The sequence below is a fragment of the Danio rerio genome, chromosome 13 (assembly GCF_052040795.2).
Source record: "Danio rerio strain M-AB ecotype USA chromosome 13, GRCz13ab, whole genome shotgun sequence".
Classification (NCBI taxonomy): domain Eukaryota; kingdom Metazoa; phylum Chordata; class Actinopteri; order Cypriniformes; family Danionidae; genus Danio; species Danio rerio.
Genome location: NC_141033.1, coordinates 25,500,533 through 25,527,917, shown reverse-complemented (window position 1 = coordinate 25,527,917; position 27,385 = coordinate 25,500,533). Strand labels below are relative to the sequence as shown.

Genomic DNA, 27,385 nt, shown 5'->3' with positions numbered 1-27,385 from the left:
TTAAAGTAACTTTTTACAAATTATTTTAATCTTGCATCCTCTTTTTAATTCGATGAAGCCCCCTAGTGGACATGACCTTCAACTAAAGCTTTGAATTGTCACTTGTAAAAGTGTACTTTGAGTTACCAGTTACCACCAATTTATACATACTGTATTAAGTTCCAATTAGTGCAATATAAAATTTATCTAGTAGAAATGAAACTCAATTGCAGATATTTTTTTTTTCGAGAACAACACTATACCGAATGTATTTAAAAGTTACTCGGGCCTGTTTTCATATCTAAAGTAGACTATTATTTTGCAGTGTTTGATCAAACTTTTTATTCAAATGAAATTCTGTGGACTTTCAGATTCTCTGCAATCATGACATTTTCTAAGATTTAAATAAAACGAATTTAAAATATTTAAATTAAAAGTCATCCTTGCAAAAGTATTCAATATATAAAGTACAAAGCTGTCTTTTAATTTAGTACTGCTACAGTATATTCAAATAAATTGTAAAATATATATATAATTTATAAAAAGCCAGTTTTTATAATCACAAAGTCTGCACATTCACAGATGCTCAAGGAACCACAATCCAACCAGAATCTAATGCAAGCTTTTAAACAGGATGATTTAAATTGGAGCCTTCAGTTGAATTCAAGATTGTTCTTATAAGATCTTATATCTTATTTAGTATACACCTACACCCCTTATAAACAATACAATATTTAAAAATTACTTTTAAGAATATAAAAAGGATAACATTTCACATAAAATCATCTAGTGTAAAAGTTTACATGCCCATATTTTAATGCATTCTGTCTTTAGTGAATGTTTTCACCATTTGTATAACTTCAGTTCTATCAGTTGTAAAACGATGCATCTCAAATTCATGACAGACCAAAGTTTCTGGATGTTATAGTTCACGTTCACCCAAATTGAAATCAGGACAAACTTATGGTCACAATCCATTCATGGATTGAACTGAAAATCTATATCATATTTAACAGCTTCATCTGTGTAAATTAAACATGTCAAGTGTATTGTAAATTTCAATACCGAATTACCTAAATTAGTTTATTTACAACCTTTCCCATTCATTTGTTATTATTAATACATTGCAGATGATGTACTGTAGGCCTTTGTAAGCCAATGGCACATCTGCAAATGCAATATAGAGAAAAGGTAGCTAAACAAAACATTGCAATAGCATTAGAATGGATTATTTTTAATTATTTTATGACTTTTCATGGCTAAGACACCACAATTTAAAAAAAAATCTCCAATATTTACAGATTTCCCATGTGTAGTTATGAGAGCTGTGCAAAAACATTTTTAAAACATTTCTAAAACCTTCGTTTTAGTTCTGCATCTCATGTGTTGGGGAAAGTTACTTTAGAGAGTAATGCATTACATAATTGAGTTACTCCCCAAAAAAGTAACTAGTTGCAATACTTAATACTTAAAACATAGCTCATGCACAAATAGGCACGTTTGACAAGTAATTAAAGGGTCTCGAAACACCAAAACACATTTTTTTGAGCTGTTAACAGTCATACATGTGTCCCATGCTGCTAAAACACTATTAGGACACATATATTACACACAAAAGAAGTGAAAATAGGTTGTTTTTGCATTACTTCGAGCAAATTCGTTCTTCCAGTTTGAAACAAATTTTTGAAGCTGCGTCATGCCGATAAGATCCTTGCGTGTATTCCAGTGTGTAGACTGGCTGTCTGTATCTGGGAGTACTTTGTGACGCCTCTGAGTGTTCTGCATTCATTCATGAGAAATACTTGGTTCAAACCAATCAGTGCGCTCTATTGTTTATGTGGTGCAACTTCATTAATTTGCATGATGGCTTCGAAGATGCCACATTGTGTTCCCAAAACAAGTGAGAGAAGAATAATTGTTTGGAGATACGAGTCGTCAGTGTTGCATTTTTAAATGAGCTGCAAGTAAGGTTTTGTTTTCATTTTCCCGCTATGGGAGCACAGCTGGACTCACGTGTGGATTACAGTGCACGCAGCAGAAATACATTTGTACAGAACAATTTTTACTCGAGAGCTTTTTGAATCAGGAAATGGTGAAATCTGGTTTTGCTGCTCGTCTCCTTTAAAAAAAACTTTTTCCAAACTAGAGGTGTGAAAACAGCCTGCTGAAACAATTGATATGTTGATATTTCAAATCCTGTTAAGCAATAAAAGTAAAAACGGCTTGACAGAATTTTGTCTTTTATTGCATAACAGGATATGAATTCTTGATTTCAAGAATTAAATTGTTGATATCAAGAATCCGAACTGTTGAGATCAACAATTGTATTTCTGTGAATGGTGACATCATTGCTGATATCAGGAATTAACATTGTCACTAGTTGAAATGTAGTATTGATATCAACATTTACCATTTTGATATCAGGAACTGAATTGTTGATATCAAGAATACATATCCTGAGGATGATTAAAAGTCAAAATAGCTTGCCATAGGTACGAGCACTTACAAAAAGCGCTCGCTAGAGGTCAGTGTTTACAAACACACACGAGGATTGATTCTCAAGTACTGTTTTACATTTATTAAACGTGTAAAATGTTAGATTTGCTTGTAATATTTCAAAATGTAAAAGGTTGATTGTTAATGTTCATATTTGTCAATTCTCCACACAACACAATGACAAAAACACATAAAATATCTGCTTTCAAATTGCTTATTCTATAACATATTGTGAACAATTCCCTGATGATTCTCTGTTTTCCTTTTGATTTATTTGTAACATTTCTGTTTTTGCCCCTTCCTCTTCATTGATAGCTAGGGCACATTGTATGAGCACGCACACATATCAGTACTCTTCACACTGCGCATTCACACTCTTTATGCTATTAAATACACTGTTTCCGCTTCTTTGCTTCTCTTTGGGTGAGATATAGCTTAGCTATCAGAAAAAGTACATAAATAAATAGTGAAGAAAATTATGCAACTTCAAGTAGTTTGTGCTATAGCTATAATCAATCCACAAGAGGTTTAGTTGCAGAATGAAAAAAGAAAAAGCAAGTTATTAAGCTTGCCATTTGCTGTCACTAACACAACACTCAAAGAGCAAAAACCGATATATCACTTAAAATATATATAAATTAAGTTCATTGTGTCTAGATCGGTTCAAACGCTCAAAGAAGTCTTCAAAGAAGTCTTCGATTTGTTGAGACCAAAACTTAAAACATGCTGCATTCACAGGCAGATTTGAAAAGACAGCATCAAGATGTTTGCATAATATCCTGTTTGCTATCTGGCAGTATCATAGATGGGTTTTTCTGTCTATGATATCCCACAATCCCCTGCACATTCTGCAGTTGGTTAAAAGAATCTAAAGCAGTGCTCTTCAGAGACACCTTCATACAAAACCTCTGTAAGATCCCTGACTGACAGCGCAGTGGAATCAAAGTCAGCATCTTTAGCTCCATCTTGAAGAGACTCGTCAAGAAAAAGTACAGATTCACACAGAAGGAAAGCCAGACCTTCACCATGTCCGTCTGGGTACCGGCGGAGGTGGTATAGGTCTTTGTGCAGGATTCTGAGGAACAGGGCGGGATGGATTGGATACATAACGCTCATTCAGTATCTCTGGGCTCCTAAGAGACAGTGGGTTCAAGTTCAGTTATTTTCAGAGACAAATCAGAAATGATCATTAGAATCAACTTCATAAACAATTATCCTTGAAATTTCAACAATAAATTAACCATTCGAGTATGCTGATCTGTTGCTTAAGAAACATTGGTTACTTATTGCTTAAAATTTTGTAAATACATTTGATTTATATATACGCACATACATACATACATACATACATACATATACATATATATACATTTGATTTATATATACGCACATACATACATACATATACATATATATATATATATATATATATATATATATATATATATATATATATATATATATATATATACATACATACACACACACACACACACACACACACACACACACACACACACACACACACACACACACACACACACACACACACACACACACACACACAAACACTCATCGGCCAATTTATTAGGTACACCTTACTAATATCAGGTTGGACCACCTTTTGCCCTCAGAACTGCCTTACTTCTTTGAAACATACAATAGATTCAACAATGTTCTGGAAATGTTCCTCAGAGATTTTGGTCCATATTGACATGATAGCATGATGCAGTTGCTGCAGATTTGTTCGGCACATCCATGATGTGAATCTCCTGTTCCACCACATCCCAAAGGGGCTCTATTGGATTGAGATCTGGTGATTGTCGAGGCCATTTGAGTACAGTGAGATGATCCGTGTTTTACTACATGATGCGTTTTCCTGCCGAAAGTAGCCATTAGGGCCCGGTTTTTCAAAAGGTTTCAAACCAGCCTGTCTGCCACCAACAATTATGCCATGTTCAAAGTCACTTAAATCACCTTTCTACCCCATTCTGATGTTCAGTTTGAACTGCAGCAGATCATCTTGATCATGTCTACATGCCTAAACGCATTGAGTTGCTGTCACTTGATTGGCTGATTAGAAATTTGAGGTAACAAGCAGTTTAACAGGTGTACATAATAAAGTGGCTAGTGAGTGTATATACATACATACATACATACATACATACATACATACATACATACATACATGCACACACGCACACACGCACACACGCACACATGCACACATGCATACATGCATACATACTTTTTTCTACAGCACTTTTTGTAAAATTCAATACAATTTTTACAATGTTTTAAGAAATGTAAAAGGTTGGCCAACCTTCCACTGTTTTAAAACTATTCAGAATTCAAGTCCAATTGCAATAAATAAAAAAGTGTAAACTACTTTGTAATATATAATTACAATTATTTAAATTATTTATTTATTTGGTCTTTTTTTAACATATTAGGGAGGCCACTTAAACCCATAAAAACACATTCTCTGTCAATGGCCCTTAAACTGCTTACTATCTTAAAAAATAAATTTAAAAAAAGCAGAATTGAATGTCACACTTTCATTTAGCCCCAATTTTTTACAACTCTTTTGCAGCTTTGTAAAGACTGCTAAAACACTGTAAATCTAGTTGAAGTGGAAGAGCACAACATCTTAAACATCTCCAAATTATCAGAGCGCTCATCAGTAAAGTGAGAATTAGCAAAGGATACGTGTAGCCACATCAAACTGCAGATGTTTTTCAGCCGATGCAGCGCTGATCATCTGGTGTTTGCTTTTATGCATATTAGTGTACTAAGGATGTAGTGCATTATAAACCCACGCTCTCTCTTTACTAGACTTACAGGCTACCGATGGAAAGTTAAGCTTTGTAGACTCCGACTTTGTGGTTAAGAGAGACGTGTGGTGGTTTGTCACATGGGGACCTGTAGAGTTTCAAATTTGAACCACCTTTTCTCCACCAGCAAACTTAGATCCAGTCATTTGGTTCGTTCTTACAGCGAAACATTTCGAAAATAAAACTAGTTGAAGCCACAGACTTTCTATGTATATGTTTTCTTTTCTATGTATTTGTCCCATAGACACTTGCTTTGTAAAATAATGGCATGTTCATTTATATTTCTCTGATCTATTAGTAATGTGCTTCATTTTCGATCTATGATAAAAACATGTCTCCTTCTTGTCTAGAGTATCTTGTTTAGCACATTTCAAAAGTAAAACTAACTGAAGCCACAGACTTTCTATTTACGTTTTCTTTGAAATCTTATACACACGCTGTGTAAAATAATCCTGTGTTCATTTATATTTCACTGATCTATTAGTAATAGGCTTCACTATAGATCTATAATAGAAAACATGTCTTGTGCTTATTTATTCCAGCAAAGATGTGGTTTCCTGGTACTGTGCATGTTGATTTAAACACAAACCTTTCTATCACTCGTGGAGGGACTCTGGGTGGAGGAAGGATTGGAGGAGAGTCCACTACAGGTCGCAGGGGGCGTGGAGGAAGAGGAATGTCTGGAGGCTCCTTAAAACATGGAAGAAGCATGATACAGTATGAAATGAGTAATAAAGGACTAAACATACAATATATGACATGGTTGTTTCTTTGCTTAAAGGCACAGTAGGTGATTGTCTTTAGAAACATTTTTAGTTGTGCAGGTTGAAAGTCTCTTCACATTCCAATAGTATTGATTAAAATTAATGATCTAAATGTTTTATATGTATTTTTATATTCTTTATATTTTTTAAGACTAAAAAATGTTTGTCAAACTAAAATTTGTCAGGCAGATATTTCCCATAATTCTGATAAGTAGCCCAAACTGTCTGTTAAGAAATGTAGATTTGTAAATCTGTTCACACAGATCATTTACGCAGGCTCATTCACTGCGCTCATGTGCACACAGCGGTAAAAACAAATGCTGAAATCAAAACTTTTTAAAATCCTGAATCAATATTGGAGTTACTTTTGCACGCTGGAGGAAGGACGACACCATGGCCATTTCTTTTAGACAGGTCAGGTTATGTTTTATAATGTTTTTTTATTTAGTCACGCAAAGCTGATGTAGATTTTGTTGATCTAGGAATGGGTTATATGCACAGAAGTGTTGTTCAGCACTGAAATCTTAAGGCAAAAGACTGATGTGACTATTTTTATTTTCATAAGGGACCTTTTATAAATTGATAATGTAAATTTTCATTTAGTTTAGCAACAAAACATAAGTAAACAGCGCTGTGGCGAGGGGGCGTGGCCGAGAGCCGTGGGAACGGAATGAGGCCGCTGCGTAAGTGGATGCACCTGCGGTGCGCACCGTCCTCGAATCCCACGGAAGGAGCTCTGGACTATAAAAGGAGGAACGATGGCAGAGGAAGCCGGGAGGGCAGGGCCCGGGCATATTGTTTTACTTTTTTTTTTTTTTCAGGTTTAAATTATTTATTAATAACAGGGACGGCAGCTCCTCACAGAGACTGCCGTCTAAACCAAAACAAACGGACGGCACCTCCTCACCGAGACTGCCGTCAAACTGAAAGCAAAAATAAAACAATATTTTATTGAGCTCGGGTAGACCTCAATGAACAATCACAGACTTATTTCTGGCTAATGACGGCTACAGGGATGGCTAAAGAAAGATTTACGACTTATTAAGAGCTTGATTATGATGTCAATTTGGTATGTTCAATTTACTTAGGTTGCAGGTTTTTTCGACTGTGGGAGGAAACCGGGGAAAACCCACGCAAACATGGGAAGAATGAGCAAACACAACACACAGAAACGTCGACTGGTTTAGGAAGGACATTCTTGCTGTGAAGCAACAGTTAATGGGCCGCCGTGTCACCCATCTAGAAAGGAGTGGGAATAGGAGTGGGAATAGGGGTGGGTGAGGGGGGTTCTTCAAAACGAAGATACTAAGATAAGAAACTGGTTATTAATAGAGCGTTAGGAATCATATGATTGGTGAATCAATTGTAAGCTAATGTTTACAATTTTATAGAGTTTATAGTATTTATTTAACTTCTTATGTGTTTTCCTTTAATGCAAACATTGGCTTGTATATAGTTGTTAGCTATGTATGCCGGCTTTGACTGTAATAAATAAACAATCACAAAAAAAATCTGATTACTCTTTATGCGTAATTAGTAATTACTCCATTATCCTCAAATTTGATGATGTTCTCTTTTCTGGCAACTGTTATCAGTCTCACACATATTTTTTTTTTCAGCAAATAGGATTGTAAAAAAATATATTTGTTGTACTCTCCCATTCCCTGTGCTCTAGGTTTACCCAACTATGACTTCTGCTATACTGAGAAACCCAGAAATGTGAAAATGGTCCATTCTTTTATGTCTAGAATGCTCAAAAGGATTACATAAGCAAAAATCGTTCACTTTTACAGTATTTTCTTTACCAACTGAAAGCATCTTTGCTGAATTAAATATTAATTTATTAAAAAAAACATTCTACAATGTACATTGTATAGGAACAACATGCTGTGAGTGACAACTTGGAGTTGATTATTATTTTAATTCAAATGAAAAAAAAGTGTTAAAGGAAAAAAGCTGACCTCTTCACCGTCCACACCACTGCTGTTGCTGACTGTGCTCTGAATGCTCAATCTGTGACTGCTACTGCCTGCACAGGTCAAACATCATACTGTTGAAATACACCAAACTCATTGTACTTTAGTTGAGCATTTAAAATGTACATTTACCTGTAAAAAAGAGCTATCTATACACTTTTTTATACATGAAAAGCTTTTTCATTCCCTGTGTGGGATCATTATGTAACAAAATAGTCTTAAAATAGTCAAATTCGGTCAATGTATGATGCAAAGATAAGAGATTAAGTCAAAGCTACAGTCTTTCATAGACACATCTATAAGCCTAACATTACTCATACCCCTGACAAACTCTGACCTAAGGTTACTTTTATTCAAGCAGCATGTTTTTGATTTGTTTGTTTGTTTGTTTGTTTGTTTGTTTGTTTGTTTGTTTGTTTGTTTGTTTGTTTGTTTGTTTGTTTTTACCAGAAATGACAGACACAGAAACAGATTATAAGATAATGTACAAGAGGCATCATTGTGTAAAAAGTTTTTCATTCATTCATTTTCTTTTCGGCTTAGTCCCTTTATTAATCTAGGGTTGCTACAGCGGAATGAACCGCCAACTTATCTAGGACGTTTTTACACAGCGGATGCCCTTCCAGCCGCAACATAACTTTGGGAAACATCCACACACACTCTTATTTACACTCATACACTACAGACTATTTAGCCTACTCAATTCACTTGTACCGCATGTCTTTGGACTGTGGGGGAAACCGGAGCACCCAAAGGAATTCCACGCGAACGCAGGGAGAACATGCAAACTCCACACAGAAACGCCAACAGACCCAGCCGAGGCTCAAACCAGTGGCCTTCCTGCTGTGAGGCGACAGCACTACCAACTACTGTGCCACTGCGTCGCCGTAAAAAGTATTTCTCAGCATTTATTTACCTTTGAACAAAAATGTCCAAAATGTCCAACCTCTCAATAATCAATAGAAAAACCTTTATTGGCTTTTACAGCAAACAATAGCTATAACTGCTGACCAGGTTAGAGGGTATTCTTGCCTTCTCAATTGGATTAAAGTCAGGGCTCTGGCTGGGCCACTGCATAAAGGTATAAATGTTTTTATCTGCTAACCATTCCTGCTGCATCACTTTAGCTGTGTTTTGGGTCATTGTCTGTATATACTGTATGACTGTATATAATCTACTTTATCTAATATACTTCATAATCAAATGATCATAACCATAAAAGTGCAACAACCTCATCTGTTAACATGATGCTATGAATTCCAGAGTTTGTGCAAACAGATCCAAAAATGCCATGATCAGATGAAGGGAAAAAAAACTTTATGTCACATTCAGTATGTTCCATTTAATAATTCAATAATTTAAATAAACTTAATTGTCAGTGGTGCTGCTAATAATGAGGTTGTCTGAATTAGATTGGGGTTAGGTTGACATATACTTGCAAAGTTTCTTATAGTCAGTTAAATGTCTATTGAAGCAGCAGTATCAACAGATATTAAGCAGACAGTCTACTAATACTCAAATGGACCATCAAAATAAAGTGTCACCAATAGTTTGCTTAAAAATATTTCAATATGAAGCAAACAATGCAAGAGATGAAAATACAACAGCATTTTGATGTATTTCGAAGTTTGAAAATTCTATAATTATAATTTTCATTATACTCCAAATTATATCTACAAACAAGATATCCAAAAAACAAACCAGTTACTATGCAACTATTCAGTTCAAACATACCATGGGTTAATCTTTTACAGTCAGTATCATTTTCCGAAGCTAATAAAGCATGAGATTAAAGAAGTTATGGTTTACATACTAGAAGTGCTGGAGGTGCTTCCTGTCTGCCAGCTTCCCCTCTGCGGTGCTCGATTGACAGAAGGGGGTTGCACAACCGTCCTAGGTGTGGGTTCGTAAACTGAGCAGTTCACATTCATTTGAGATCCCCACTGAGTGTTCGTTTGCATCGGAGCTGTAATCATGAGCTCTAACAGGAAAAAAAAACAGAAATTGAAAATGGATTCATAAAATATATTAAGTTTTGGAGTTTTTTTTGCTATACGTTAATTTTTGCTTTACATTTAAACACACAAAAAAAACATTATCCATATTTAATTACAATACATTTTGATTGGTTATCGTTATTTTTATTTAAATGAAATACAATTAAATATAATACAATAAAATTTATTATAAAAGTAATAATTAAATTTAAATAATAAAACAAAATTATACAATATTATTACCATTGCTATTATTATTATGGATATGCATTAATTATTAAAATATTTTTATGTTTTGTAGCAATAAAAACAGCTACTTGCATTTCTTTTCTTTGTGATGAGAGCTGGAAACTACACAGATATAAATAGCTGTATAATTTGCATATCACAATGGACTAACAGGCTCTGAAACTGAAGCTTGCTTATAATTTTCATGGGCCACTGCTTCAAAGTTTTTGCTGAACCCTGACAGGACCTTTTCTTGCATTCTCTCATGGTATAAAATAAACTTAAATAAACATTTAATAAGCCCTAATCAGCATCCCGTATTTGCTTACCATTTGCTCCTTTGTCTTTACAGCGTCGGGTGATGCTTTCTCTTAATCGGTGTAAATTTTCCTTAAAGTAAACAGAGAGATGTTTACAGACTCTATATAAAAATGTATTAGTTTTTATTTATTTACTCTTATTAGGGAGCTGCTCACTTGTTGAAAGCGTAGAGAGCGCCATCTTTTATCCTGGTCAAACTGCCAAGCCTTAAACTCCTGCACGGCCTCTTCAACAGTCAGCTCTCCAACCTTCACCCTCTCCTGCAGAGAGATGAGCTGCCTCTGTCCAGGGGTCTTCATGCCCGCGAATGGGTCATGGTGACTGCTCATGTCTCTGTCTCTCACCAGCCGCACAGGTGCTGTAAAAGCAAACAATATTTAATCATATCAACCGTTTATTTAATGTTTCCATATTGTGTTTGTAAACACACATGGTTCAAAATTAGGATCAAGATTATTTTATAACCTACCTATAGAGGGATCCCTTTCTGGTCGCTGGCTTACTGAGTACAGAGGGTCCTTGGGGCAAAATACTGTAGAAGAGGTACAAAATAAACTGAGATTGCAGTTAAAATACCAAAAGTGGACAGTTTTTTCTACAACCCTTCAATGGGATATGGAAGTACTGATACTTTCTTTGAGACAACAAGCGTATTAAATTTCTTCATACTGGGACAAATGGCTGAGAAGTGTAATGTTTTAATTGTATTGTGGTGCTTTTATTTATATATATCTGGAGCCTGTTGATCTTTGATACGTAACCCTTAACAAAATTTTATAAAGCAACATTTTATCAACCATAAATACAAATGTAAATAAGATTGTTTTCAGTGACTTTTGACACTCGAATTGTAGGTTTTTTTTTGTTTCTATGATCTTTTGAAAATGTTTTTTTGTTTGTTTTGTTCTTACCCGTTTTGAAAAAATAAAAAAGTAAAAAAAAAATTTAAATCCTTTAATGGTACAACCTAAAAATTATTTCAATAATTTGTAGTTTCCAAATCTAATGAATATCATCTTTCATATAAATACAGTAAAAGATATTTTGAAGAATTTTCACAGCTAAACCGTTTTGATTTCCATTGACTTCCACTGAATTTTGTGTTTAAAAAAGTCAATGCAAACTCTAACTGTTTAGTTATCATCAAAGCTAAAAATATATTTATTTGCATTTCACAGGAAAATTATAGATTTGCAGGTTTGAAATGACACGAGAGTTAGTCAGAAAAAATCTATTCACACCAAGAATATTAACAATGTGTCCTAACTAGGCTTCTGCCGGTATCATTTTTAATTTGATTTTTTTGCAATTAATTGCTGAAGCTTTTATCTGTATATGGTTTCATCCCAATACTGAGTTAGTCTGCATAAAAGATTATCTTTAGTAGGTATAATAACCAGAAAATGCCTATTGCTTTATTGTATATACAGTTGAAGTCAGTCAAGTTATTAGCCCCCCTTTACATTTTTTTCTTTTTTAAATATTTCCCAAATGATGTTTGACAGGATGAGGAAATTTTCACAGTATGTCTGATCATATTTTTCTTCTGGAGAAAGTTTTATTTGTTTTATTTCGCCTACAATAAAAGCAGTTTTAATCATTTTAAGGTCAATATTATAAGCTCCTTCAAGCTATTTTTTTCACTAATCTTCAGAACAAACCATGGTTATACTATAACTTGCCTAATTACCCTAACCTGCCTTAACCTAATTAACCTAGTTAAGCCTTTAAATGTCACTTTAAGCTGTATAGAAGCGTCTTGAAAAATATTTAGTCAAATATTATTTACTCTCATCATGGCAAAGAGAAAATAAATCAGTTATTAGAAATAAGTTATTAAAAATATTATGTTTGGAAAAAATCTTCTCTCCGTTAAACAGAAATTGGGGAAAAAATAAACAGGGGGGCTAATAATTCAGGGCAGCTAATAATTCTGTCTTCAACTGTACATGTTCAGAGTAAACAAATGTTGTAACAGGTATAAATGAAAAAACAAGACAAAGTACAAACCATGTTATTAGGCATTAACTAAGAAATTATCTCCAATTATTATATTAATAAATGTGTTATGGTTTTTGTCATGACTTGAGGTAACTAATGTTAACAAACATAAATTTACTATACAGGGAACAAACAGAAGGCCTAAAAATTACCACAGAATCTTCTATTTTCTATGCTAGGTTAATATGAAATGTTTAATATTTGAAAATGAGTAGACCATTATGTCTTGATCATTTGGTTCTAAAAAAACAACTACTGTAATGCATCAAAATATTTATAAAAACTCTTTTAAATGTTTTAATCAAAATAATTGTTCACTGTATTTTGAAGTAGCCATGATATTAATATTGTGCATGTTCTTAATACCGGCACATGTCTAGTTTTACCAACATGCCACAAGACAAGATTTCAGAGACAAGTCGTTTGGCTGTCCAAACCAAATGACACAAGGCGGAAACATTTAAAAAACACAAACATTCAGAAGGGCAGAAGAGTGCACTGAACTACCGGCCGAATTATTAGGTTAAGAATGCAATTCATAAATATTCAACTTCATTAGCATTTTTAAAAGTACAGTGTAGATGCTGAGTGACTGCTGCTGTTGATATGCACTGAGCCACTGTTCCAACGTTCATGAATAAACTATGTGTTCTGCTGCTGCTTATGGCATAGTATGGCTGTAAATGTCATGTAAAATGGTATTCAAATTTACATTGGTTAACATTTGGCACATAATCAGCACCTGAAGATCGCTTTTATAGTGTGCTGCAGAATCACATTGTGTCTTAAAGCACAGAGTAACATTAATAATAATAAATAATAAATAATTAATATTAATAAATTATTAATAATTATAAAGACAATACTAAGGATGAGGATGAGAAAGCAGAAACGATTTTTATAAATGATCACAGTTTTAAAACTCATTCTAAATTTACATGCAAGATTTACAACACAATTATAAGGATGATGACACATTTGAACAATGTTATTAAAATCGCTTTTTTCCAGTTGATGAACAATAAAAAAGTTATTAGCCAGTACACTGTAATACATTCCCAGAATTTTACAACATGTTATACTGTCATTTTTCACAGTAAATTACATTACATTAGTGTCACTTACGTATTCATTACGTATTCAGAATTGTATTGTGAAATTAAGGCAGGCATCATGATTACAGCATATTACTGTAAAAATGGCACTTTAGTTAACTAAATTAATTTAATATACATTAACGTTTAAACTAGTACAGGCACTTTTTGATATTTAGAAATATTTAAAGAATTATTGTTATTATGTACTGTCAATTTACATACAGTACCTTACTGTGAAAGTAATGCAATTATTAGGCAGTAACTTACTGTAAATTTAAGGTCAGACATTTTACAGAGTACTGATCAGAATTAACTGCACATAAAAAATAAAAAATTTATTAAAAATGAAACGAACATGATTTTACTTTGGTGTGGATGCTAGCACATTTATTACTAAAGATATCTGTATATAAAGTGTTCGTGAATGGGTGTGAAGTGATTTGAATAGGTCTGATAATGACAATATAATTTTATGGTGGACTATCACTTAAAATATACTTCAGTTTCCCAAATATTGTGAAAACACTTCTGATTTTTGCAAATGATACCAGTATTGACTCTGCACTATATAATAAATACTTAAAAAAAAAAAAATCAATCAATCAATCAATCAATCAATCAAATTAGCTTGTCTAGTCATCTCAAATGACATCAAACTGACTAAAAATATTAATAAAATCGTAAGAACTAAAAAATTGAATTCAAACTTAAAATAAAGTAACATTTGTTTTCATGATCTTTTGTTTGTGTAAGTTACAAAATCATGTTTTTTGGTGAAGATGGGGATGTTGTGTTCTCTTTATTATGACTTCAATCTTCATAAATGAATAAATTGTAGAACTAGAGCCAAAATGTGTCATTGTGAAGGTTCCGTGTGAAGAAGTTTTGTTGGTGCTGCTGTCTGTCAAAATGCACTTATCATGTAAAAAAAATGTTTTTCTAGCTTTTAGTTTAGCCCCCTTAAATTGAGCATCTATGTTTGCAATGATATTTCGCTGTAGTTGTGTGGTGAACTTGTGGTTTGCACCTTTAGAAATGTAGGTTGTGTTTTCTTCAGGCTCGGGCAGTTTGGCTGGTCGAGGGATGGGTGCGGGTGGACGGTTCATCACTTCAGGACTGGAATGAGGCTCCACTGTGTCGTAAATTTGCTCAGGGCAGCAGGGGTTATAAGGGTCCTCCTCTTCAAAATCTCCATAGACATCTACTTTAACACCCATGTCGTGGTAATCCTCATCATCCATTTCAGGCAATCCACCATTGGTTGAATTATGTTTCATGGACTGAAAACCCTTTTCAGGTGGTCCTAAACAAAAACAGCAAAAGTTATACACTAATTATTCAAAAGCTGCAAAATATATTCGCTTGTATACTAGCTCAGACTTTAATAAATGCCACAAGTTAACAAGCTGCTCTGGTTTCACACTATGCAAGCAAACTACATCCTGTAGCAAAAGATCTTACGCATATAAGCAAAATAAGCCATGAGATCATCTAATAAAGCTATTTCCTACTTGCTACATTACAGATATGAAAAATAATATTACAAGCCTTTGCAGAAATGCTGCATGCTTATCTATATATCTTAATAATATATGTATATATGCTATCACACAGTGGAAAAAGTGATAAATATCACATATAAAAGCACATATAATGATCATTGTTTTTAGATTGATGTACCTTCAAAAAACTTTCTGAGCATTCTCTCTGGGTTGGAGTCCTCTAAAGCACTTTCTAACTCATCGCCTGTTGGAACAGTTTGCAAATATATATATTTTCAGTTCATGCATTTGAAATAGGAATATGTCAAAAATATATATGACTTCATTATCACATATCTGGGTCAAAGTTTGTGTCTCATATTTAGTGTCTGCATTCAATTAAATATGCAAAAGAGGTTTTATTTACACAAAGTGTCTTTTTTAATGTTACAACTTTAAAATATGTAAATAATTAAATATGTGAAAAAATGTTCCATCACCATTCAGCAAAACTTATATATTTATGTAAAAACATGGATGGATGGATGGATGGATGGATGGATGGATGGATGGATGGATGGATGGATAGATGGATGGATACTACAGTCTCACAATATTTAATAATATCCATATGCTTGACAATTATTTTGGTAGACTATAGCCTGAAAATATTTATTACGCCTGACAGTGTTTTTTTTTTTGTATATAAATTATAGTTAAAATGAGGGTCTATTCTGTAAACTATAGTAAAAACATATAATAAGCTGTAATTATTGTAAAAAAAAAAAAAAAAAAAAAAACTTTAGCCATTGATCCATTTAGCAGTAGTAACAAAATAATATTGTTTGTTAAAATAAAAACTTCATTAATTAATAATAAAAATATAAAAGATTTCAACACACACACCCATCTCAGGATTGAGCTTCACCATAGACTCATAAATGTTCTCATTATCGAACTCAGAGATGAAGTTCTGGGAAGCTCTCAGCATATCCTCATAGATGTCCTCACTTTCGGGGGCGTTCTGAGATTCCTCAATGTGCGTCTTCACTAAATCCACTGTCTCCTGTTTGGATTAATAAAAGAAACAAGTAATTGGCATCACCAACACTATCTAATAAAGGAAATATTGTTATATAAATGTATCCAATACTTGTTAACTAACAATTGCATTATATGCTTATATTTCTTTTACAATGCAACATTCAGCAGTGAACTCACAACATATTCATCCATGAACTGTCTTAAATCAGAGAAACCGCTCTTCTCGGCCAGCTTATTGGGGTAATCCCCATCCTTGTTCATCACACTGTAAGCCTGCATGGCTCCGGGGCACCGCATTAACAAAGATGTTAACTTTTTTAAGCCATATTTGGCAGAAAAGTGAAGCAGCGTTGGGAGTTCCACATCACGGTGATCTGAAAACAAAGTCATTTCTACTTACTGTTTCCTGTCTTTAATAACAATTAGCCATCAACACCAGTTCCTTCTACATGATCTACCACCAAAAATTATATAATTATATATAATGATATATTATATATTTATCAGGCTTTTTGTAAATTACACACTTTTAAAACTAAACATTCCAAGAAAAAATTTTTTTGGGATCCCCAAAAAACCTTTCAGTGAATAATTCTTAAAAGAATCATTAAGAACATTTGGTCCTACTTTATTAATGGAATTAACTACTATGTACTTAAATCAAAACAGTAATACAATGTATTTAAGATGTTCATAATGTATTGCAGAACATTTCCGGTGCTATTGACGAAGGAAATGCATAAGGATAATAAAGGATAGGTTTAAAGGTGGTTTAAAGTGTAAGAGATGGTCAACATGTAATTATAAATGTACTTACAGAAATTAATTAGTTAATTAAGTGCAATTTTAAAACATTTATTTACACAATAAGTACACTGTAATGAATTACTCATTTGACTGTAAGTTCATATTAGTTGAGGCCACATGATTTAAAGTGAGAACATCTAAAGAAACCCTTTAATGAACCATTTGTAGACTAGAAATATTCCAGTCTATGTAAAAGGTTCTTCTTGAAATTTGATGGTTTACATATGTTGATGTAAATACTGTATTCTCTTCACATTGATGCCAATAAAGAAACTTTATTTTTAAGAGCGTAATCACATGAATGTGTTTATGAATGAATTGACTCACTTGCTGCTGTGTTTTCTTCAATTTGACTAATTCCGAATACTTGTAATCCATTTACAGGCATCCGTTCTTCAAGAGAGGTAGCAAGCAAATTATCTAACGACTCTTGGAGCTTTGATGTGATATCAAATGCCTGAAAATATAATCATGTTAAATACAAAATCAGCTTAATATTAGTCTTTAAATCCAAATTTCTTTCTGAAACTACTTTTTTTAAAAGACAATAATAAAACCTGAAAATTATTAGACAGTTTGAATACATCAGCATTTCCTTTTACTTTTCTACATTTTACTGTCTTCTTCTGATCTTTTCTTGGCTCTCACAAAATTTTTACTTTATGTAAAAATAATAACAAATTTTAACTTCTAAAATTGACGTTTTTTTCTTTTATTTTTAGTACTATAAAACAAGTTTAAATTTCAACATGTAACATTTATGTGATGTTCGAAGCAAGATGCATAATACAATACAAATAATAAGGTCATATTCAAAAGTCATTTCAGTTTATGTGTCCTTTTTGCAAAAGATTTTTGTTAATTGCTTCTATCAACTGTTTGTTTGTTTCATGCTATTACCTGACACATGAACTGCACTGGATCAGTTGCTTTCTTTAGATATCTGCAAATTTCCTCCATTTCTGTATAATATGTTACAGTTGATGAGCATAACACAGACTGATTTTTATAAACAGTCAATGATACTTCCCCAGCTGGCATATCTAAAAGAGAAAAACAAATCATCACAGCTGAATTAAGAATTGCAGGCATATATTGTACATAAAATTATTTAAATCATTGGACTATTTTATTTTATCTAGGCGCAAAGTTTAAAGTACATAAAGAAAAAGCATTAAAGGCATGTCCGAATCCACATTTGCACCTTGATGCATGGTCTAACAGGGTTGTGCTTAATCTCTTACACCCCATTTACACAGGGCGCCAGCATCAACGCTTCTCATTCACTTTGAATGGGTGATGTCAGGCGTTGCTGAACTGCATTGTGGATCCATTGGCACCACTACGGCGTTGCTCGCTGAAGAAGTTGGAAATTTCTCAACTTCTCAAATGCCAACACGCACGTCAACCAATAAGATTGCTTCATGCAAACACACAAGCTCAGACAGTAGCCGATTGCGGATTAATTTCATTGGCTGACGCTGCTGTGATGATCGCGTCAGCCCCAACTTCAGACATTCTCTCTGTCAAGCGTTGACTCTGAAGTCTGTATAAATCGTCTGTTAATGAGCTATGGGTGTGTTTTGAGCATTTACATGGTGGACTTTGTAAGCAGAACAACCGAATGCTTCACTAGTGAGAAAACAGTTAAACATGCTATCTGTGTGACGATAAGAAATTAAGCCGCCTTTCCACTGCACACGACAAATGACAAGCGACAGAAAGGAAGTCATTTCGGTCACTTTAGCCTCCTCCATTCAGCCTCTTTACTCTCTTTTTCTCTTTATTTTTACTTTCGTGGATAAGGAATCAGTGTTGTACTCACTCCACTGAAGACATCTATTAGCCTATATATTTAATTTTGTTTGTTAAGCACAAAGATTTGTTTCAAAACTATTTCTAAATTCAGTTCTAATTTCCAGCAAACGAATAAATGAACAATAATAATGAAGTGTGGTCAATTTATATCCGAACACACGCCCTATTCTTATGTCCCACATAATAATAGCCCCCTGAGATGAGGCATGGAGGCTGTGTTTTTTTATATTTATGCAGAAAATAATAATTTTTCTAACATTTTAATCTTTTAGTTTTTTAATATGCAAAAATATTTGTGTATTGCTGTACATCCTGTCTGTATTAAGCAATGTGTAAGCGTTTGAACCCACATAGGTGCATAATTAACGCACTATGCACTGGATTTTAGACCTGCCTTAAAATGGTCAATGGTAAGGCTTATTTCAGTTCCTCAAAATAGCAACACACCAACAATGCGCCTTAACACACCTCTTTTTTAGACCAGCATGCCCATGAGTCCACAAAGTGATAAAAAAGGATTTACTAATTAAACATAGCGCAAAACATGAAAACTAGGGTTGCGCTGGTCGAAAAATAGCAACAGATTGCACCAAACTCTTATTGTGCTTAATTGCGCTGGGTGTATGATAGAAGCCAAAATGTTTAAATATCCCAATGAGGCACTTATTAATTAAATATGAAGAGATTTTCATACATTACTGGCACAAAAAATAAACATTGAATTAATTATTTAGTCAGGTTCAAAATTCTTTATGAAAGTTCAAAAAAAAATTATGTGGGGTTTGTTTTTGAGTGGGAAGTGTTTGGGATTTTTTTCAGCCAGCAAAATATAATATGTTTTGTAAAAACAAAATCTATATATAATAATTAATACTTTAAATAATATCTAGGAACATATCCCTCTCTAAAAACCTTCAGAATACAGATACGAGATTGGTGTAGTCACAAATTGATAAAAAAACAAAAACAAAATAGAAGTGTTTTCTGCTTAAAAAAAAGATAGGGAAACTGACAGGTTTATAAAATGTGAGTGTTTTGCCTGCAGTGTCTAGCCTTTAAAAGTGTAATCAGACTTCAATAAACAAAGCTTCGCTTACAATAAATAAGTATGCTAACCAAAAACAATATGCAAATTCAGCTGAAAGTGAAAAAAGCTGGAGGAACTAACAGAAGAAGTTCCTCTTTCTGTGTTTTTTGACTTACCAGGTGACTGAACAGTAACAATGCACTGGTTGACTAGAGTTCCAGGCAGACGCAGAGGTGGCGACTGCTGAGAGTGAAACTCCACCTCCACACTGTCCTCATCCTCACACTTCTGCACCAGCATTACAAAAATACTCATACCACTCTGGATGGGATCAAACAAACAGTGAGAGTGTTGTGAGACACTGTAATGTACAGTAAGTGACTGATAACTGATTCTGCTCCTGTCAGCAAACAATATGCTAAAGCTAGAGTTTATGATAGTGTAACATACTTTATAAAGACTAGAGAGTCAAAACATTTTTAAAACATGAAGAACTTTACTAATTACAAAAAATGCCACACCATGATGACACACACTGTACAACGGTCAACAGCAAATATAGGGCCAAACATAGCTTTTTTCCATGACTTAAAGAAACTTTACTTCACTTTTTTAAAAATAGGCTCATTTAACAAGTCACTCAGAGTTAGAGTTGAGTTTTATTGTGTTTCAATCTATTCAGCTAATTTCCTTATGCTAAGCACTTTTCTCTTTTGTAGTTATATTGTGTACTAAGACTGACAGAAAATGAAAAGTTGCTCTTTTCTAGGTTAATCCGACTAGAAACTATACTCTCATTCTGGCATAATAATCAAGTAACTTTGCTAACATAGGCTGGAGCAGGTGCAATGATATTATACAGCACCTGAAAATAGGCAACTAGGTTACAGTGCCGTGTAATATCATTGTTTCTGCAGCCATGGTATGGCTAACGGTCAAATCCGATTCAATTAGCTATACTAAGCTAAACTAAAAGTGCTCCCGCCAGACACAGATATTGACTGAATGGATTCAAAACTGGTAAAACTCAACTGCGACTTGTAAAATGAGCCAAATTGCAAATAAAAACAACAAAGATTGTTCCTTTATGGCAGGGGTCACCAATCTCAGTGCTGGAGTGACGGTTTCCCTGCAGGGTTTAGCTCCAACTTGCCTCAACACACCTTCCTGAAAATTTAAAGTATACCTAGTAAGACCTTGATTAGCTTGTTCAGGTGGGTTTGATTAGGGTTGGAGCTAAAATCTGCAGGACACTGGCCCTCAAAGAACAAGTTTAGTGACCCCTGCTTTACGGAATAATGCCATTCAGTGTAACAATATTTTGAATGCAAAGAAATAATCTTGAAGCATATTCATTTAATTATTAAGGATCACAGCAAATCACAACCATCACCCTAACAATACAAATAAAACATCCTTTTAAATATCTGTCCTTGCCACTGGGGTTTAATGTTTGTCAGTGTGACGTAATAGGGTATATCGGGCAAAGGTATGTAGAAGGACTTTGAATTTAGCAGTAACCTGGGTCACACGCTTTTGGTGACTTGTATGCAGTTAGTAAATTGATCCGTTTAAGGTCTGTTTTCTTCAAAAATCAATGATCTTTACTGCCTAATTGATATAAGATATAAAGTGGGTCTCAGATTGTACAAGAAGCACTGCATTCAATTTAATTTTCATATGCCATGTCTTTAAAATATTAACATTTATTTTAGTCCAGTATTTTCAATGGCGTTTCTGCGCTCACCTGCTGATCCTGACAGGCGCATGCATGTAAATGGCTTTTCATCTCGTTTTATACTTGAACAACTAAATGAATGCTGAAGTCTATTTAACTGATTGTATTTTATTACATTAAAACATCGATGCAGGACAAGGAACCGTATAAAATTGAAAAATGTAACATTAACCTTTTGCTGGAAGTGTATCGGTATGGGAAGAAACACAGTGTGCATATACCCTATTATTCACGTAAAATATAATAAAACTTTGTATGAAGACTTAAATAACCATCAGTATATAGATTAATTTTTACCTCAATAAAACTAACACTGACTAATGAAGTAATCGTTTTTTGACATTTTATTTTCACCAAATGTATTTAAAGCATTACAGGTAGACACTTTACTTCTATGTCTAAAACTATAACTATATTTTCTTTGATGCAGACCCGCAGACCCATGCTTTAAATCACTATATATATATATATATATATATATAATTTCCTTGCCCTGTTAAACATCATTTAAAAAAGAAAAAAAATCTAAGGGGGGATAATAATTCTGACGCCAACTGTATATACATTATTCATATACATTTTGATTTTTAAAGGTACATTTAAAGGTACAAAATGAATAAATGAAATATATTTAGGAGACTTTATGAAACAAAAAATATTTTGGGTAGACACTAACTTCTTGATTTTTAAAGAAGATGACTACATTTACTGGAAAATACCACACAGATATGGAAAATATAACAGAATTTAACTGATAATTTTCAAGTACTCTTTTATTTTTTTCCATTTCTGTATATATAATTTAATTAAAGAAAAACTGACATATGTTTTTCCTCCTTTTTACATCATCCCCATTTCCTCATGTCATTGAACTATAAATGGTACAGACTTTTTTGGTTGATTTAAAAAGCACTAAAAAGTGAAGTCATCCAAACTCGTCAGCTTCACGCTGACATTAGCAACCATGTTTTCTTAGAAGGAGTTTATTTTAGGCCCTTACCCCACACAGTATTCGGTCAGGCTGGACAGAGAGACAGATTTGGTCATTAGAGGTATTTAAACCGGTTTGCAGAAATGAACACACTTCATCCCCATTAAGCTGATGCTCATTCAGCTCATCTGGCAAAGGTAAAATCTCAGAAAAGTCGGGCAACGGCAAGTCCTCCAAGGGCTCTTCTGGTTCAATTTCATATGTATTCTGGCACTGATGTTGCAGGACAGATCCTAGAATTTAAAAATACATAGAACATATTTAGACTTTGTTTTTTTACACTGTAAAAACATGCTGAGTTCCACACAATTCCTTCATGTTGTCCCAGCACAAATCGATTAAGTTCATATAATTGTTTTTACTTACTTAAGAGGATTGAACATAAAACAATTAAGTTGTCCAGAAAAAAAACTAAAGATGTGTGTTGTATCAATTTTTAAAATAATTAGTTTAAACATGCAGCAAAAGTCATTTGTTAGGTGTAAATTTAATTTATATTTATTCATTCATTCATTCATTTATTTTCCTTCAGCTTAGTCCCATATTTTTCAGGGGTCACCACAGTATAATGAACCGAAAACTATTCCAGCATGTTTCAAGTATCGGATACCCTTTCAATCGCAACACAGTTCTGGGAAAGTTAATTATTATACATTGTGCAAAAAAATTAATTGCAAAAAGAACATAATAAATAAAATTTTAAAAATGTAAATAAATAAAATGAAAGATTATATTAAATTAAAAATTACAGTTTTTAAAATATTATAAAAACAGGAAATAATAATAATAATAATAATAATAATAATAATAATAATAATATGACACTATAAAGCAACTTCAAGCCAAATATGAATCAATTCTTCCAAACAATCTTTCTATTTATTAATGTGAAAAATAAATGAATTGTTTTTTTTTAAGTTAAAATAATAGAAATAAAACAACTAGACAATAAATTAATAGTCCAACATAAATAATATTCTAAAAATCTTATTTAAAAAATATATTAACATGTGTGTTTTTAAAGACATTTATTTATGTATTTGTTTGTATGTTTATTTACTTATTTATTTATTATTGTTGTTGTTTCAGACTATAGTATTAATATGTTAATTTGCTAGATAGCACACATATATTGTGTAAAGCATTGAGTATAAAATCACATACCCTCATCAATAGACTCCCGGATGGTGGACACATAAACTTGTGGCTCATCTTCTGAAAAGATTTTTCTCCATTGCTCCCAGTACTCAAAATACCCTGACATTAGCTCTTCTGAAACACCACACAAAAAGGCCACAACTTTATGCGGAGGGTGAAGAAGATCCCGAAAAGTGTCCAGCACCACAGAGTCATTCTGCAGGTTCACGAGCCCAGAGGTCAGCAGAAGAAGAATGCACTTGCTGGAGCCAAAAGGTCCATAGTTTTTTAGACAAATCTCTTCATCCACATCATACAGAACGACAGAGCCCTCCTGAAAGCTACATGAGGCCTCCAGGATCTGCTGGAGATAATCTGCCCATTCTCTGGCCTCGCCGCTGTGAACAATTAATACCTCACACATCACGGAGCATCCAGGGCTTACTGCAAAACAGTGGAGAAGAGATGTACATTAATGCTTTTATAATAATAATAATCACCTTATTGGCAAATCAAATTACTCAAATAAAAATCTAAATTTAAATGAAATGCAAATCAACAAATTTAACAGTTTTTTGAATCAGCAAACCTGGGTGAAATAAAATAAAATACAAAACAAAACAGAAAAAACTAAATAAAATAAACTAAAATTAAATGAAATAAAACAAAATAAAACAAAATGAAATAAAATAAAATAAAGCAAAACAAAATGCAATAAAATAAAACCAAACGAAACGAATAAAAAATTAATAAATTAAAATTAATAAATTTATAATAAAATAAAATATTTTTAAATTATATATATATATATATATATATATATATATATATATATATATATACATACTTGCAATTAATCTGATTAATATGGTACATTTAATTATAAAAATGTATAAATTCATTAGACCTTAATGATAAATTCAATTATATAGTGAGAGTTACACAAATGTAAAAAAATTCAGACATTCAACAATATATTTTCTGTAAAACTGTGCTATTAAACTAAACTGAACAAACACCAAACTATATTTAATATACTTACAATTAATCAGCAGTAAAAATCTACTTCTACAGTTAAAATCATATATGTAAATCTGGAGGAAACTAAAACTCTATAATTAAATAACCATTAAAACGATACTTTTTCACCGATTCAATGTTAACTCAGGCAAATTAGCAGCAAAACAAGGCTTGTTTATTTGCTGATCAACAAATTAGTGAAGAACTGAACTTCTGCCACGTTTGGGGAAGCTTCATGTTGAGCCAGATACTTTTTCTCATACTGTATTACCATTGCTAAACAAGGTTCCACAAAACTGCATTGCATATAACACTGCAATTAGTCAACTTTAGTCTCCTAAAATGTTCTATAAATAGCACTCTGACATAATGTTTGTGTACAAATTGACAATAAATCTTAAAACTTGTCATAATTGCAAATTTTACCAATGGACTTCTATGACTATGGCTTGCTGACAATTAAATTACAATAAACATGCATTACGGCACACTTCAACATGATCTGTAATTAGTTGAAATCAGCACAAAGTCTGCTTTATGTGTCATTCAAATAATAATTAGCATAAAACTGTGAGTAGTTACAGTGCAGTCACACTTCAATGTACAGTGAGCAGCTTTGCGTTAAGCTCAAGCTCACACTTCAAACACTCATTTACAAAAAACTCATCCTGTGAAAGGAAATGTGATTAAGCAACTTCATATGCAAAGTTTTATTTTTGTTTATTAGCTGATCTTAAGATTGAATGTTTAAGCAACTTTTTTACCACTTTTTTTCAGCTTTCACCAAAATTATTATTTTTATGCATTAACATTGCAATGTCATCTTTATCATTTTAACCAAAAAATACTGCTCAAATGTTAAACAAATCACCTGTCAATCAATTCTATTTGTAAGAAGTATTCAATTAAAAACTGTGCATCATTTTTTAACACAGTATAACATTAACAAATGAGATCTTTCTATAAAAACAACTCACCGTTCTTCTTGTGATGAGACTCTCAGGTTTGAAATCAACCGTGCTTTGTTTCACGTGTTGTTTAGCCGCTGTAGGTTCCCACTGTGGCTTACCGTTTACCTCTGCTCTCTGTCTGTACCTGCAGATCAAAATATGTTTGGTATTTGAGTGTGATACAAGAGCGATGTGCCTTCAGCCCATGACTTACATCTGCTAAAAGAAACAGTCCATTTCCTGATGGTGGGCGGCAGCGTCACTTCCTAAAATACACTTCAACTGCCTCGACTCGCACACGCACACGCAGAGCTGTATGAGACTCTATAAAAACTGTACCAAAATTTCCCAGACGAGAGAAATGCAGAAGTTAAGTAAAACTTCAATACAACTTCAAAAACAGACCATTCATAAATATCAAGCATTGTACATTTCTGAAGAATGACAAACACATGAATCATCATGAATGCATCTGTTGATTTCTAATTAGGCTTCATTTTAATGTCTTTTGTTTTTTTCTGCCTGAAATTCGTCACTGACCCCAGTTTAATTCTCTTTTATTTCTATTTAATTCTATTTTTTTTTTTGCCTTTCCCTAAAAAATTGTTCTCATTTGTTGCTATTCATTCATTCATTCATTCATTTATTCATTTTCAGCCACTTTTCCGGGAACGGGTCGCAGAGGCAGCAGCCTTAGGAGAGAACCCCAGACTTCCCTCTCCCCAGACACTTCCTCCAGCTTTTCTAGGGGGTTCCCGAGATGTTCCCAGACCAGCCGATAGACATAGTCCCTCCAGTGTGTCCTGTGTCTTCCCCGAGGTCTCCTCCCGATGGGACATGCCTGGAACACCTCCCTAGGTAGACATCCAGTAGGCATCTGAAACAGATGCCCGAGCCACCTCAGCTGACTTCTTTCGATGTGGAGGAAAAGCGGCTCTACTCCAAGCTCCTCCCGGGTGACAGAGCTTCTCACCCTATCTATAAGTGTGTGCCTTGCCACCCTGCAAAGGAAACTGATTTTGCCACTTGTATCTGAGATCTTGTCCTTTCGGTCATGACCCAAAGCTCATGACCATAGGTGAGAGTAGGAATGTAGATTAACTGGTCAATAGAGAGCTTTGCCTTTCGGCATAGCTCCTTCTTTACCACAATAGACCAGTGCATAGACCGCCTCACTGCTGACGCTGCACCCAATCTGCCTGCTAATCGCATGCTCCATCCTTCCCTCAGTCGTGAACAAAACCCCATGATACTTTAACTCCTCCACCTGGGGTAAGGAATTTCCTCCAAGATGGCAAAACACCTTTTTCCGGTAGAGCACCATGTCACACACCACAGCAAACCACCCCAGTGCATGTTGAAGGTCCATATTCGATGAAGCCAATAAAACAACATCGTCTGTAAATAACAGATGAAATCATGTGGTCCCCGAACCGGACCCCTATCGTGCCCAAGGCTGCACTTTGAAATTCTGTCCATAAAAATGATGAACACAATTGGTGACAAAGGGCAGCCCTGCCAGAGTTCAACATGCATTGAAAACAAGTTTAACTTTTTGCCGGCAATGTGAATCAAACTGCAAGTCCGTTCATACAGGGACGAGACAGCCCTTAACAGTGCCCATGACCATACCCCCAGAGCACCCTCCACAGAATGCCATGAGGGACACGGTCAAAAAT

At 33.7% G+C, this 27,385-nt stretch overlaps 1 protein-coding gene across 1 annotated transcript; it reads right to left on the bottom strand.

Moving 5' to 3' along the window:
- Positions 1–2,530: 2,530 nt before the first annotated feature.
- Positions 2,531–25,948, bottom strand: pik3ap1 (phosphoinositide-3-kinase adaptor protein 1). The gene is made up of 18 exons (XM_087279277.1): positions 25,921–25,948; positions 25,734–25,851; positions 23,764–24,180; positions 22,609–22,832; positions 20,047–20,191; positions 17,926–18,068; positions 17,353–17,482; positions 16,396–16,592; positions 16,081–16,240; positions 15,374–15,439; positions 14,721–14,996; positions 11,065–11,127; positions 10,751–10,953; positions 10,604–10,664; positions 9,863–10,030; positions 8,035–8,102; positions 5,899–5,999; positions 2,531–3,608 (listed from the first exon to the last, which is right to left on the bottom strand). The coding sequence occupies exons 3-18, from the start codon at positions 24,158–24,160 to the stop codon at positions 3,497–3,499; spliced, it is 2,514 nt and encodes an 837-aa protein (XP_087135403.1). The 5' UTR covers positions 24,161–24,180; positions 25,734–25,851; positions 25,921–25,948; the 3' UTR covers positions 2,531–3,496.
- Positions 25,949–27,385: the final 1,437 nt, after the last annotated feature.

Coding starts and splice junctions, on each gene's coding strand:
- pik3ap1 (XM_087279277.1), bottom strand. CDS start 24,160: ATGTGTGAGGTATTAATTGTTCACAGCGGCGAGGCCAGAGAATGGGCA. Junction 17,483..17,925: donor CAGTGCAGTTCATGTGTCAG/GTAATAGCATGA, acceptor TTATATTTTCAG/GCATTTGATATCACATCAAA. Junction 15,440..16,080: donor GAAGCTCAATCCTGAGATGG/GTGTGTGTGTTG, acceptor CTGTTCCAACAG/GCGATGAGTTAGAAAGTGCT.